The 16,060-nt window shown below is 34.9% G+C and overlaps 1 protein-coding gene across 1 annotated transcript in view; it reads left to right on the forward strand.

Annotated features, from left to right (window-relative positions):
- Positions 1 to 15,304, forward strand: part of LOC108911827 (serine/threonine-protein kinase BRSK2) — a 35,004-nt gene extending 19,700 nt beyond the window's left edge. Inside the window, exons 2-15 of the mRNA XM_018716863.1 lie at positions 524 to 618; positions 3,171 to 3,256; positions 3,342 to 3,482; positions 5,910 to 6,060; positions 8,431 to 8,646; positions 8,703 to 8,902; positions 8,967 to 9,188; positions 12,223 to 12,356; positions 12,526 to 12,732; positions 12,798 to 12,935; positions 13,007 to 13,173; positions 14,550 to 14,736; positions 14,804 to 14,967; positions 15,067 to 15,304. Of these exons, the coding sequence (XP_018572379.1) occupies positions 524 to 618; positions 3,171 to 3,256; positions 3,342 to 3,482; positions 5,910 to 6,060; positions 8,431 to 8,646; positions 8,703 to 8,902; positions 8,967 to 9,188; positions 12,223 to 12,356; positions 12,526 to 12,732; positions 12,798 to 12,935; positions 13,007 to 13,173; positions 14,550 to 14,736; positions 14,804 to 14,967; positions 15,067 to 15,294 (2,336 nt within the window). The 3' untranslated portion in view covers positions 15,295 to 15,304. The remainder of the gene's footprint in view (positions 1 to 523; positions 619 to 3,170; positions 3,257 to 3,341; positions 3,483 to 5,909; positions 6,061 to 8,430; positions 8,647 to 8,702; positions 8,903 to 8,966; positions 9,189 to 12,222; positions 12,357 to 12,525; positions 12,733 to 12,797; positions 12,936 to 13,006; positions 13,174 to 14,549; positions 14,737 to 14,803; positions 14,968 to 15,066) is intronic.
- The last annotated feature ends 756 nt before the right edge of the window (positions 15,305 to 16,060 follow it).

Genomic DNA, 16,060 nt, shown 5'->3' on the forward strand with positions numbered 1-16,060 from the left:
AAACTTAAACGCATACAACATTTTTGTTTCGGTTTGGTACCCGTATCATAATGCACAATACTGAAAACAATACCAACGTATATCATATTTTTTCTTTCTTATACTTCAGGGCTGTTACCAACCTTACATCATAAAATATTTTAAAAATGTATAATCCTAACATACATATAATAGCAATTACTGGTTTATAAATTAAAAAAGTTATGTTTATAAATTTATTTTTATAAAATGTTAATTTAAGTTTCTAGTTCCAAAATTTTAAAATAATACACTGTTTCAAACAAAAAATCCTGACATCACTCAATCTGATTATGACTTTTTTCAATTATCAAAGAAATTTTTAAAATCCTACCTAAAAAATCGATGCAAAATAGTTATGCCTCCTCACCAGTGCGTAAAATAAAATCCCAAATATATATTTTTAAGAAATGAACTTTTTCTTTGCAATTGAAAGAATATATACCCAGTTAACTAACTATCTGTTTTATGTGAGTTACCCAGTATAGTAATTTTTTATTTACAGGTCTGGTCAAGTTAGGAGTTCATTGTGTGACTGGAAAGAAAGTAGCTATCAAAATAATAAACAGGGAAAAGTTGAGTGAGAGTGTACTTATGAAGGTAAGTACCCTTTCTTATTGCCAAAATAAGACTTTTATATCAAAAGGCGTTTTAAAAACGGTTCAGTAATTTTAGGCAGTATCCTGCAAATTATATCAATTTTTTTATTACATCATTTGTTATTGATAACAGCCCCAAAAAAAGTTCTGTACGAGAGACATGAGTACTTAGATTTTGTGTATTTTTTGATGCTGTATCCGAATTCGCAGCCCAATTTATCAAGGCATTTTTTAATAAAACGCTAAAATATACCCTCTACAGAACCTTTTTTATGGGACTGTTAATCATTTCTAAATTTTTAGATGGCAAACTCAATTATTTTTACTGCAGAAAAAAAACATATACCTACAAAGATATTCATATAACATTCTGCCCCTTTTATCTCTGAAGTTTCAGGAAATATTATTGCGACCTCAAATACCTATATAAAAATATAGTTGAATTTTGCATTTCGGAGCTATAAATCGAACGTAATGTATTTTTAAATGGAGTACCTTGTATATGTGTCGCTCTCTGATTTATACATTTATTTGCTTTGATAGTTTGCACAATATTTCGTAGTTTGTTTACTGTTTTCCGCTCTCAAATTAATTAAACAGAAATTTAACACTATCAATTTTAATTATTGTAGGTATTAAGAAAAAATACTATACTATAAAATGTTTTATAATAACCCCATCTTGTTTTAGACAAACCATTTTCTATTCTAATCGCTAAATTCTCTGAAACGTTGGTCTTTATCACTTTTTCATAGAGAAAAAGATGGGGCTGTATAATGTAATATGAATCTACAGGGTTAATCGATATAATCTAACAACTTATTGTGCGTTTATTATTGAAATTACAAAAAGTTTTTAATACAAAAGTTTTAGCTTCTTTTATGAATTTTTATAAGACACTATTAGAAAAAACAATTAATAATGAAAATCACTAAATTAAAGAATTTTTTAAAATGGAACACTATACCTATATTAGTGCATTGTTGAATTTTTCTCTTTTCGAAAACATATAATATGTTACTGTTTGATTCAGGACTTTTTGACATATTTCGGTTTAAAACTATTTTTGAAAAAACAGGAGGGAAATTTATGTCTGACGGATCGCAGTGACTATGGACGAGGCACAGAGAACAAACAAATGACTTTCACAGATGTTTGTTTATCATCATTAATTTATTTCCTATAACAAACTATTTTAACAAAGAAATAATGTTTAGTGAGAACGAAAAATTTGAAGTTATCCGTTTATTTTATGATAATAATAAAAATCATTTTTAACTTTAACAAGTCTTAACTTTAACAGAATTTTAATACTTAATTAATAAAAACCAACTTTGGTAACTGACCTTTAAAAAATTAACCAATTTACACCAAACTTGGTATACGGGGGTTTTTGAGGTCGCTGATTACAAATTCGAGGTCAGATTTGAATAATTTAAGATGGCGGATCCATGTGGCGGACGAAATTTCGGAAAATCAACCGTTTTCCACCAAATCTGGTATATGGGGGGTTTCCGAAGGTCGTTAAAAAATGACAAATCCAGTATGGCGGATAAAATCTTAAATTTTGCAAATCCAACCTAAGATACATGATCAACGACCCCAAAAATCCCCATATATCAAATTTAGTGGTAATCGTTCGATTTTCCGAAATTTCGTCCGCCATCATGGAACCGCCATCTTAAATTTTGCAAATCTGACCTCGGATTCGTAATCAGCGACCTCAAAAACTCTCGTATATCAGGTTTGGTGTAACTCCGTTGATTTTTAAAAATTCAGTCACCAAATCGGTTTTTTGACCGCCATGTTGGATCCGCCATTTTGGATTTTTTCATCCAACCACACCAGCTTTTAAGAGGTGTCCCTCACTACAATTTGAACTAAAAAATGACCCGATTAGTTGCAAATTTTTTTTTCACAACCCTTTTTTGCTGTACACTCAGGTTTTCTCCAGCTTCCGGCCGCCATATTGGGTCCGCCATTCTGGATTTTTGAAAAGTACCACTATGCGTTTGAATATTTTGAGCCCTTACACGTCTCGATCGTTCCACGCGATTTTTGTCCAGGTCGGTGGTCCGTTTGACGAGAAACATCCCAATAGTACTTTTGAATGTCTAGACCACTTTCAAATATGTAAAATCGATACACATTTCTAGAAAAACAAGTTTTCATTGTAATACGAATACACTTCAAATTTGAAAATTTATTTATTTATTTTCTTTTATTTATTTCCTTTGACGATGATATTTCACGGAACAAAACAATTCAAATCCAGTGCAGGACGTTAATGACTTGTACGTTGTAGTATTGTTTTTACATGTTATTTTTATTGTCCCTAAATAAATAATATTATCGTAAAAAAAAACAAACTTAGCTTTAATGTATGTCAGCGTAGAATTCAAACGTTGACGATCTTAGGACACTTTTTATACCAAGGACAAACGAGGCATTTCCATCCTCGCTGGACCAATTTTCTTGCCTAATGGCATATAAAATATCAATCTGGGAGGCGCTGGGTAGATCGATGTCTCTGACAACGTTTTTCTGTTGCAGGTCGAACGGGAAATAGCCATAATGAAACTGATAGACCACCCCCACGTGCTCGGGTTGACTGACGTTTACGAAAACAAAAAATATCTGTAAGTACTAACTCATTACTTTAATAATACCTTTACAGGCGTTTTTGTGCGACAAAAATAACGGAGAAATTTCAATCCCTTTCAGATATTTAGTGTTAGAGCACGTGTCGGGTGGAGAGCTGTTCGACTACCTAGTGAAGAAGGGCAGACTGACACCTAAGGAAGCTAGACGATTTTTTAGACAAATTATATCCGCCTTGGATTTTTGCCATAGCCATTCCATATGGTAAGTGCAGAAAAGTAGCGTTTAGTGTTTGATTGATGACCCGAACGAGGCACGACGCTCTCACGGTAAATCAGAAGTGGGATATTAGTGTCGCAGGGTATATTAACGTATTATTAAAGTTTGTTAACAATTAACTAAAGGCGAAAAAGTAGGCGCACAGTATAACAATAAATAAAAATACATCTAGGAAAACAGCTTTTTTATTAGAAAAGGTTTTGGTTCTGCTAATTTTACTTATTCCTATTTGTTTTTAAATTTAAATAAAATGATATAACCGCAAAAACTCTATTTCGTTCAATGTCCGACAGTAAATCGTATATTTCAGGTTCGTAATTCGTTTTAAAGAAATAAAATTAAAATTAAACTAGAGACTATGTACGATTGGTGGCAAAACAAAGAATAATTGTCGCTTATGATTATATTTAACCTTACTCGGCACATTAAAGGAGTTAAAAGTCCTGATATTTCAAGTATCTGGATTTTATACCATAATACGAATTCTAATTGCCGTAGTGTCTAACATCGTGTAAAAATTGTACATTTCAGCAGACTTTTGTGTACAGCTTTTGAAATAAGCTATCGTATTTGCATTCATAAAATATTTAATATTAGTTTTGATGTTCCTTACATACAGGGTGGACCATCAGTAACACCTCAATCGGCAAATGTTATAGAAACCTGTTTAGGTGGTAGGTTGATTACGGCTATATTTTAAAAATATTTTGAAATATACAGGGTGTCCAAAAGCGTACCATATCTAAGTTATGTTTTTTTAAATACAACTCCCTGTATTTTACTGCATTTTAGAAAGCGCCATAAAAAAATAGGTGAACTTTATTAAAGGTTCTGCATACCTAGGACTTATTGTTTGTGAGATATTTCAATTTTAATGAAAATGCAGGTTTAGCGTAGAAATTTAATATGTATTAGCAAAAAAAAATAATTTTAAGGAAGCAGCTTTGGAGAGTATATTTTAGATCTTTGAAGTTATAAATTATTATATTTGTCGTCACTTAGTATTGTACAGGGTGTTCAAAATTACTGAATACTTTTCTCAACGTTAAACTTGATTATTTTAAGTAGGACACCCAGTATATTTTTACTTCGGAAGCTAGGAAATTTAAAACTCTTTCAAACTGTTATAGGTTACCTATACCTATCTCTAACGATATTGGAGATATTTGTGCCGTTTCGTTTTTTATCTTCGTTTGGGCTCTTCTTGATGACCTCTTTTTAAATATAAGGAGAAAAATGAGGATGCAATTAAATGGGGCATTTAAAAATATTTCATATTCAGTGAGAAATTATTTAAATCGAAAATTTAGTAATAAATGGATAAGTAAGAATGGTGCATGTCAGTGGCCACCTAGGTATCCAGACCTCACTGTAATGGACTATTTTTTTACGGTGCTTTAAAAATGGAGTAAAATACAGGGTGTTCCTTTTAAAAATACATAACTTTGATATGGTACGCTTTTCCTGAATGCCCTTAATCAACCTACACTTACCCACTTGAACAGGTTCTGAACAATTCCAAAGACAAGATTATTTCATATTGCAGAATATACATAACCTCAATTATTTAAAACTGACGTCACTTATCAAAAAAAGAGACGGTCAATAATCGTAACGTCTGCTTTTACTTACAAATCTCACGAGTACAGTTCATTTTAGTAAATATAACGTATATTTTCTTAAAATTTATTAAACAAAAAGGGAAAAAGTTTGGTCATTGCTGTGGGAATTTTGTTTGTCAGAGTTGGAAGCACTGACTCCCGCATATTCGTACCCTTAGTTTGCTGAAACGTGTCTTACTTACTAAGTTTCCCTAAGGCGTAATTTTAATTAAACTGAAAAATTATTTGCGTGTGCTACAGTTTAAACATGTATCAAAAGTTTCATTTCAAATGTTTTAAATATGCCGTCGTTTCCTCTGTAGACTGTAGATATAGAAAGATCATTTTGTTCATTCAAATTTGGGTTTTGGCGAGGAGGGTGAAAATTTAACTCCAGAACTCTTGTTAATTTTCTTCAATTTTGTCAGTAATAAGCGGACACTAAGGTATTTATTACCTCTGTTACTTTGTATATTACACAAAATCGCCATTTATAATATTCTACTATTATTTCTTGTAAATGTCCCTAATCCGTCTCTGTTTTTTTACGTCATGTACGATTAACTCACGGATATTAAACCTAGTAGGAGATTACGTATTCTGTTATTTTAAATTTGTCACCTCTTGCATTCCGTGTTTACGGCGCTCATGGGTACGAGTTACCCGTTTGAGAAATTGTCTGCAGATTAATAAAATCTGGCAGTTACGTGAGATGGTGTCTGTCCTCGACAAGCACGTTATATACAGAGTGAAATTTAAAACAATGCTGATATATTTATTTATGAGTATCACTAAAACGTTTATTTTTCAGCCACAGAGACCTGAAGCCTGAAAACCTCCTACTAGACGAGAAGAATAACATAAAAATAGCAGATTTCGGTATGGCCTCTTTGCAGCCCATGGGTTCCATGTTGGAAACCAGCTGTGGGTCTCCCCATTACGCTTGTCCTGAAGTAATAAGGGTAAGTTTTGTGTACTTCTAGACTTAGCCGATATTTTTAAACGGAAAAAATATGGAAAAACATTAAAATCTTACATAAATAGTATGAATTTAATACGTTGAGGTAGAGGATGCACTAAGTGACGAAACTTTGAGGTTCCACGGGGAACAGTACTAAGACCGATACTATTAATAACCTGCTGGTGACCTTGGATTTGACCGTAACCTTGAGCCGCAAAGTCAAACCAAGGTCAAAATAAAAATATTAAATATAACGCCCTAGTTTTTGGTCAGTAACTAACAGAACACTAAATACGTTCGAAGATGAGCTTAGGAAATATTTCCGATATGTCTGAAGATCATTTGGAGGACCAACTTATTTTTCTCTAAATAACTCGACAAGATCGAATTGTGAAGGGAAATATGTGCGACAAACTTTGTAGAATTTTAAATGACAAATTAAATGATAAACTTCGATTTGAACTTCACTACGAGTTGCAAGGTCAACATAATATCAAATGAAATACGCTATTTTTTATGCTAACAACCGATATACCGACAATTTTTTTGTCAGAATTTGGGATCAAACATTTTTTGTACAATGTACTTCAAGGTCATTTGAAGGTTTTTTTCGAAATTTTTTTTTTTCGGTATTTGCCGAGTAATTAACGCGAAATTGTGATAAAAATAACGCAAATATTTTTTTCATCTCAATCATCAATAATTGAAGTTTAAAGAGCAATAAATCTGCTCCTTTAAGTTTTTATAAAACTGATGATTCAGGAAAGGAAAACGGTTCAACCGATCGATTTCCAAATTTACAGGCCTTATGGGCATGTATTTAGCTAAAAAAAAACTACAAACATTGGTACGTTTCGCAGTATTTGCAAAGTAGTCGTTGATTTTCCAAAACAGCAGAAATGGTAATTTTTTTGCACATTTTCAATTTAACACAATATATTTTTTTTTACTGAAACATAATAAAAGGCCTTTGAAGAGGATTGATTCTATTTTCAAAAACCACCTTCTGTTCGCTGTACGATAAAAAAGGTGACTTTTCACTCAATAGCCGATATTTCAATGAGAAATAATCGTACAGAAAATAAAAAAACAAACTGAAGCTGAGAAATCAGGCTAAGTGACCCTGGTATTGATTAAGCCAGACAAAAATTTTCAGTACATAGTTTTGAAAAAAAATATTGTAAAATATTTGCCTTATTTCTTTTGATTGCGCCGATAATGATGCCCAAAAGAATGTTTCATCTCAAGATTTCAAAACTAGAATATTCAGGTCGCTGAATCACATCAGGATTTTTCGTAACCTCAAAAAATAGGCCCAAAAATCCAATAAATCTTCTATTCATTGACCACTCAACTCCTATGACCCTATAACCCCCTTAATCCTATAACCCCATAACCCCTTAATCCTATAACCCCTTAACTCCAATATCTCGAAACCCCATAACCCCGACACCCATAACCTGGTAAGAAAGATATACTTATGCACGTTTAAACCCTGAAACACAGTATGTTCGAGTCATACGTGCTTCTTGAGCCTTAAACCCATATTCTCCAATAATTCCATAACCCCATAGCCTCATAACCTCAAAACCCAGTCAAGAATGCTTACTTATGCACGAACTCTCATGAATGAAACTTCGTAAATCATTGTTGTACTACTTATTCGTGTGTTTGCGATCCAGAGCACCTCCACGTGGGTGACGATGGGCAACGGAATTATTCTGTCATCCGGCAGAGACCCTGGATTTACGTTCGATTCATGAGAGTTCGTGCATTACGGGGTTTCGAGATTACGGGGTTAAGGGATTATAGGGTTATAGGATTAAGGGGACCATAGGGTTATAGGAGTTGAGTGGTCAATGGAGATGATTTATTGGGTTCTTGGACGTATTTTTTGAGGTAATGAAAAGTTCTGACGTGATGGGGTTAAATAGATTCGGATTCAGCGACCCCGAAAACATATGGTAGACATAGTCAGACCCCAGAAGTAATTTTTTCGATTTTTTTGTGGAGCTGTGTTATTGACGAAGTTACAGCCTTTCAAAAATCACTAAAAAAATTGGGAAATTTTTCTTCCCCCTTAATTTTTCTACTAACTTTATCAGTATTTTTTTGCAGAAACAAAACTACCTCAAAGTATTTAAGTTTAATTGTTCTTTTTTCTTTTTTTAACTTTATTTTTAGTACATAGTTTATAGTTATATAGTTATAGTTTATAGTTTATTCAATGGGTTATTTCCATACATTATTTTCCTTTAAATGAAAGTATTACTTTGTTTCCTTTTTCTTGATATTTATAAATAAATTTATATCTATTGAAGTTCGTAAAAGCACCAAGTAATATTTTCTTCACGTATTCTTCAATCTTTAGGGAGAAAAGTACGACGGCAGAAAGGCGGACGTCTGGTCCTGCGGGGTCATCCTCTACGCCCTGCTGGTCGGTGCCCTGCCCTTCGACGACGACAACCTGAGACAGCTGCTGGAGAAAGTCAAGAGGGGGGTGTTCCACATACCCCACTTCGTCCCTCCAGATTGCCAAAGCCTACTGCGAGGCATGATCGAAGTTAACCCGGAGAAAAGACTAACGGTGAGTACCCAACCGCGAGACCAAGTTTCGGTAATCAACTTATCGCTCGTCTTCAGCTAACCGACATAAACAAGCACCAATGGGTGACGGCCGGGGGTAAGGGGGAACTCGAGCTGGAATTGCCCATGATGGAGGTGGTGCAGACCCACGTGCTACCGTCCATCGAGGCCGTTGACCCGGATGTCCTGCAGGCAATTTGCAGCCTAGGCTGCTTTAAGGAGAAGGAGAAGTTGATCCAGCATCTGCTTAGTCCAAGGTAGGATTTAGAAATAATTGAACTTTTTTTGACTTTTCTGTCATCCCATTTTGGTCTTTTCCAGCCATAACACCGAAAAAGTGATCTATTTTTTACTTTTGGAGCGGAAGAGGAGGAGGCCAGCCTGCGAGGATGAGGGCGACTCCATGCTGAGAATCAGAAACTCGGACAACCAAGACCCGCCCAAGAAGAGGATCGACACCTGCAGAGTGAACGGCCAAAATACGCTGCAGTTTGGCCAGATCAGCGAAGGTTCACCTCTCACACCTAGGAGATCACATTACAAGTAATTATATTCACACGGTTCATTTTCGAGACTTTGTTAAGGCCCCAGCGTAAGTTACTGAATGGTGTCATTCCCAAAAAATCCTTACAATCCGTATAAATAATAATATAAATAAATAATAAAGTTTAATTGCCTTTTTAAATATGAATATATAAATAAGATTATGAATGAAATGCACACAGTTCGTCTGTTTTTAATGATTTTGATATTATCCTAAATTTTGTGGCGTAGTTTATTCCTTAAGTTAAACTACTCTTCGATATTTAGGAATCATATTGATAACTATATGCAGATACATTAGTTCATTTTAAATTCTTTTTTCAATATCCTAAATCTTGTAATCTAGTTTATGCCACAAGATAGATCAGAAATATAGTACCCAAAGTCTTCATTACTAGTAACTACGTCAAGTTAGTTAATTTGAAATTATTTTGTTAAAATCCTAAATTTTGTAACGCGGTTTATTTCGCAAAATAAACTGCACTCCAAAATATAGGGGTCAATGAAAATTCCATTGCTAGTAGCTATTTTTATTATAGATATTAAGCTAATTCAAATCAGGTTTAAAATTCTCGTCTGATGAAGGCATATACGCTTTTTGACACCAACATGTCGGTATGATGAAAATCAACGTCAGCGACAAACTATTAACACAGCATATGTAAACCAACAAATTCAGATGAGCGGTAATCATAATTCGCGCATCGTTTTCGGTCTGCAGAAACTTTCCATAAATCACCAGCAGTGTGTAACAAACAGATATGTTTTTTAAAATTTTGCAGTTTGGAAATAGTATGTGATAAAATTCAAAATGAGTGAAAACGAGGTACAGCTTTTATAGTAGCAAATATTTTTTATAGTAGTTTACATTTAAAAAATATATTATATGTTACATGATAATAAAAATATAGTACTGAAAGAATCTCGCACAAAATCGATGGAAAATGGGTCCCAGTCGATTTTGCTGAAATTGGAGTATGTTATAATTTTTGACTTTCTGTTCAAAAGTTGTCATGGGCCCAAAGTAATCACATGAATAGTTTCATAGATAAAGAGGGAGGGAAGTAAGTGATTTTGTCTGTAGGCCTGAATAAATTAGATTAACCTGGAAATATAAACAATCGGCTCTTTTCAAGGCCAAATGATGTGCTAAATCCAATCGTTCAACCTCCTCGTGGTAGCCTTGATTTGATTTCTTGATTTCCAGGTGACCTTATAGGGCTAAGCTTTCCCCGAATTCAGGTTCAGCGACCTCAAAAGCATACATACTTATAGGTAACATTGTGAAAGGCCTTTTCTTTACTTTGACCTTGAAATGATCTTGACTTGTCCTAAGCGTGACCTTATAGTGCTAAGCTATATCCGGATTCAGTCCCCCCCCCATATACGCACTGGTTGAAATTCAATACAAGCCTTTTCTTTAGTTCGATCTTGAAATGACCTTGAATTGACTTGAAGGTGACCTTTAGGGTTACTCTATCTCCAGATGCAGATTCTGCGAGCTCAAAAACCTACACTCACTGGTCAAAATTCAATACAAATCTTTTCTTCAGTTTGACTTAAAACGACCTTTACCTGACTTCTAGGTGACCTTAGATAACTAAGCTATCTCCGAATTCAGGTTCAGCGATCCCAAAAACATTGAATCTACTGGCCAAAAATCATTATATGCCTCAGTTTTTGAATCCATCAACTTGAAACTTCGTGAAGTTTACTCAGGCCTACAGCCAAAATCACATACTTTCCCCCACTTTATCTCTGAAACTATTCATAGGATCACTTTAGGCCCATTTGATCAGAAAGTCAAAAACTATAACATACTGCAGTTTCAGCAAAATCGACTGGGACCCATTTTCCATTGATCTTGTGCGGAATTTAAAAAATAAAATGTTTTCTATCCATAAACAGTAGCAATAAAACTATAATAAATTCTTCAAATGATTAACTAATGATATTGTAGGAAACAACTACACCGATTAGCACAGAATTTAATCGATTAGTATAATTTTGCAGTAAATCAGAAATGGAATATTGAAAATGTGTAATTAAAAAATGTATATTAATCTAAACATATTATCGCAATTTAGGCTTTGTCATTTCAAAATTTCACTTTTTTGTAGCCTTGAATTTTATATATAATTTAATGTCTGTAAATACTCAGATATCAAACCAGTTTTAAAAAATTCCCTTGAAAATGCAGACATCAGATTTCTTTGAAAGTTTACATTGTGTAGGTAATTATTTAAATATGTTAAGATTTTTATTTATTTAGTCGAAAATAACTTTTTTATATACATTTACAAATTTAAATGCCTTTTTGTTGAAAACGGTTGGATTTAGAGATATTAGCAAGATACCTATACATTATACCATATATTTTTAAGCAGAAAAAAAAGATTTTTCCAACCCAAAGTGAAATACACCGTGGCACAAAAAAGTTTTAGCAGTTTAAATGCGTCCTAATGGTCGCTTGTGGCGCCCTCTAGAAGATACAATAAAATTGTCGATAAATTCGAATTTCTCACCCCAAAAAACCCCGGATACGAAATTTCACAAAATTAGTAGTCGAAAGATATTTAAAAAAATGTTGTTTATTTTTTTAGCTTTGACATCCTGTAGCTGCGTTGTTATCAATTTTTGGACTAGTTCAGTTATATCGACTTATTTTGAGTCGTGCTATACCTGGTGGAGCGTTGTACACGCCCTTTAGAGACACCCTGTATAACATGTTTATTAGATAGCGCGGGTATAATTCGATACTGGTCGTCGCTTTAGTCCACAGAGTAGTTGTTTCCTATTAGATGTTAATTAATAGATTTTAAGTTGATTTTTAGATTACCCAGACATTGGTGTATATGGGAAAATGATTTGAATTAACTTAATACTTTACAAATGTACAATTTAAAAAATAGTAAGTTCATCCTTCCAATTAATTTTCAATTGTTTTATTAATATTTTAAATTTTATACCAACCACTGCAAAACAAATAAAAATGGTAGTAAGAACTAAACGAATTACTGAAACTTTTTTTTAGAAGACACCACGCTAGGAGAAGCCCTTCTACAGGAAGTACCCACAGCAGCCTTAGTATTCATTCACCAACGAGATCTTCAGGAGCATCCAGTCCAGTTCTGTTCAACAGTACCGTAACCCCCACCAACACCCACTGTAAGTTAATATTTCATACCGCCGTACACTTGACTCAAATTTAAAATACACTAAAATGAAGTCGAGACATACGCCCCGCTCTTTTTTTAATATTTCCTGACCTAATCCAGACAAGGAAAAAAACTGATTGTTACATCTAAACAAATTTTTACATCACCAATGCATTTAGCCGGGATGTCTTCGCCAGTGGGACAGAGAACGCCGTCCCATCACGCCCACCGCAGCTCTACCCACGTGACTTCCAACACTCACGTGACCGTGACTCCGCCCCCATCTACCCCCACCCACCACCGGGCGAACAGCAGCGGGGGAACGACAGTGACGTCCGTTATGTCTCTCACGTCACCAGAGAACGACACCACAAGCCTAGTCACAGGTCAGTTAGACGAACAAGAACCAGGTGTTCAATCACGTAGTTAAACTTAGGCAATATCGTTTTAGGTCCTACCATCCTGACGCCAATGACGCCGCCGGGATCGCCGCACTCGAGCGCAACGAGCCACCACTGGCGGTCCAGACTCACCACGATCAAGAATAGTTTTTTAGGTTCCCCCAGATTCCATAGGAGGAAACTGCAAGGTAGGTCGGGGCTTTTTTCTGATTTTGTCAATACCTCGTCCATACACCACCTGTTGCTGAATATCTTCTAGCGTCCTCTGAAGAAGTCCACCTGACGCCCGAGTCCTCGCCCGAGCTGACGAAAAAATCCTGGTTCGGATCGCTGATGACCACGGAGAAGGACGAAACTTTCACGATCTTGGTGAAAGGCAAACCCCTAGCCACGGTCAAAGCCGACTTGATACACGCCTTTCTATCGGTGAGTTTTTCGAAAATTTATGTGTATATGTATACTCGTATGTATATATTATTATATATATTTGCAAATATAGTGGCTAGAACCCTTTGTAACCTAGATTTTAAGGAGGTATATTGGGTGCGGCTCTTTTTTGCCCATAACAGAAAAAAATGTAGAAATTGTGAAACAAAACTTTTCCATAGATAGTACACAGTATTATCTTTATTTTTTATATAAAACTAATGTAAGTTTTGAACATAGTACAGCTGTATTAATTAGAAACAGAAACAAACAATTGCATTTCTGTCTGACTTGAGGATTAATGTGGCAACGTCGCAATCATCTGACAGCAAGGAGGGAATACCTACATTTGAAAGACTTGATAAAAACGAAATTGATTTGAAACATACATTTTTTCTAAATTAAAAATTAATTAAAAAAGGCTAGGAAGCTGTGATATATTTATTGGAATAAAAAATACAGTCGATAAATCCTTTTAATATATTTAATGGTTTATAAAAACATCGCAATCCGTACCCAGCAGTATTTAGGGTTACATAAAATTTTCTTTACTTGATTAATATAATTAGTAATACTTGAGATAAAAGCATTTATACAGAATAACAAAGGAACATACATATTTCTCAGCAAACTTTATATCTAAAAAATTAGTTCTAGTTGCAAAACTTTTGTAACATTATTAAAATAGAGATGAAAAACACGAACAGTGAGTAATAATGTAATTTCTATCACAGAACCTTCAAAATTGCATCCCACATTTTCTTTGACTTGGACGAGAGATGGGCGCGAGTGTCATTTCATTTCTTTAGAACTAAATTAACATAATTATGTTATCGTTGTTTTACCAGTTCACATGATTAACGGATTTTAAATAAAGGATAATACGATATATTTGCTATATATAATAATTTTATTTTACATAGTTTACACACAATACATTTTTGAATGCGTACGCATCTTTACCCGAATTAGACGCGCAATATCTCCGATGTCCCAGGTCTGTAGGTTCGCAGTGTGTACAACTGCACTCGATTATTAGCGCCGTTGCCACATCTACATAGTGCTTATGCGTTCATTAAATATAATTTAAAACTACTTAAATATGATATTTTTATGTTGGTAATTTTCAATATGTATATTATGTGCCTATTGAGTAGATTTCTTTGCTATATAAATAATGTTTATCGCAAATAATTTTAATATAATTTAATTTTTTCAAGTTGGTAGCGGGTTTTAGTCCCATAAGAAAAGCATATCCCTCGGACCCCGATATACCTCCTATTTTTTCCAATTCTTTTTAAGAAAACGAAAGTTTTTTCCAACGACCAATTCGTCAGGAAATTTTGAACCTCGATGCTGAAAGTCCCGATTTTCAGATAGCAGAACTAAGCCATTCAGTCTCCAGTCCAATGTCGTTTAGGGTAGAATACAAAAGGGGCACCACAGGGCCAGCTATGTTCCAGAGACACGTCAGATTCCAAGTAGACATCTCGACTATAACCAAGCAGACGGTAGACAACACCAAAGAACATCTCTACGCCATAACCTTCACGTTACTGTCAGGTAGGGGCCTCGAACGGGAACCCTGAGGAATACTCGCATACTGAACTTCGTTTTTTCCATATTCTAGGGAATATCAGGAGATTCAGAAGGGTCTGCGAGCATATCCAAGCGCAAGTATGCACCAGAAGGCCGCCGCCTAGCCCCAGGGCCCAGAGGAAGTTCACCACGGAGCTGAGCGAGAGCTCCAGCTGCGGCTCGGACTCCAGCGAACTTTTTCTAAACACCAGACAAGTATGTATGAGAATTAAAGTACTTCCCACTTCAACCGGTTGCACACGGCAGAAAGAAACTCGATTGTTTTTTTAGAGGATTTAATACATTCGTTTCCAGTTGAACGTGCTTCAGCTAGAAAGCAGCGACCTGGAGAGCGAGTGCAGCGTATTCGACGTGCGGACGGCGACGAGGGAGGTAGCCAGGAGGGCCTCGACGAACAACAACACGGAGACGTGCGAACAGAACACCCCCGGCACCCCCAAGGCCGTCAGGTCGAACTCCGAGAACACCGATTCCTGCGAGAAGAAGTGCATCACTACGATGTCCGGGAGTTCCATCGCGTAATATTCCTCGAAACGCGCCCGACATGTTATCCTCGAGGTTCCTTGTTGATGTTCAGGAAGTCCCTTCTCTGTCTTGCTTTGAATGTACATCTTGCTTTGCTAGAATATCTACTGAAAACTTAGGAATAATTTTCGGTAAATCAGAAGTGGGATATTAAAAAAGCACATCAGGATATACAACGCGTTCCTTATATCCATATCACATGGGCTGCTTTCTGGGTTATCTTAGACCGAAACGTCTTTATAAAACAACGATCTAAAGGCGCTGGTTTTCGAGATACAAGGCTAATAATTCAGCTAATTAAAAAATATATTAAACCGTTTAAACCGTTAAGGATTCCAAAATTTCAACGCCACTGAGAATTTTGAAAATTGGAAGAAAAAAAATTACACAGCTGAATAAATCCAAAATAACTTAAAACTATTCATTTCACAAATAAAATGTACAGAAATTTGTCGGAAATACCACTTTAAACACATTGCAGTACAAAGACGTTCAAACGCCATCCTAATTTATATAATTAAAAAAACTCGGAATTCTGGCTTTACTTGGAATTCATACGTCAAATTGAAAATTCCTATTTTAACTCGGAATTCTCACTACACAGTCAGAATTTTTGCTTTTAACACGGAATTTCGACTTGAAACACGGAATTCCGACTTTAATGTTAAAATTAAAACATTAGACTAGGAATTTCGACTTTAAACTTGGAACTGACTTTAAATTTAGAATTTTAACGTTAAATTCGGATTTCCGACCTTAAATT

The sequence above is a fragment of the Anoplophora glabripennis genome, unplaced genomic scaffold (assembly GCF_000390285.2).
Source record: "Anoplophora glabripennis isolate ALB-LARVAE unplaced genomic scaffold, Agla_2.0 scaffold504, whole genome shotgun sequence".
In the NCBI taxonomy this organism is placed as follows: domain Eukaryota; kingdom Metazoa; phylum Arthropoda; class Insecta; order Coleoptera; family Cerambycidae; genus Anoplophora; species Anoplophora glabripennis.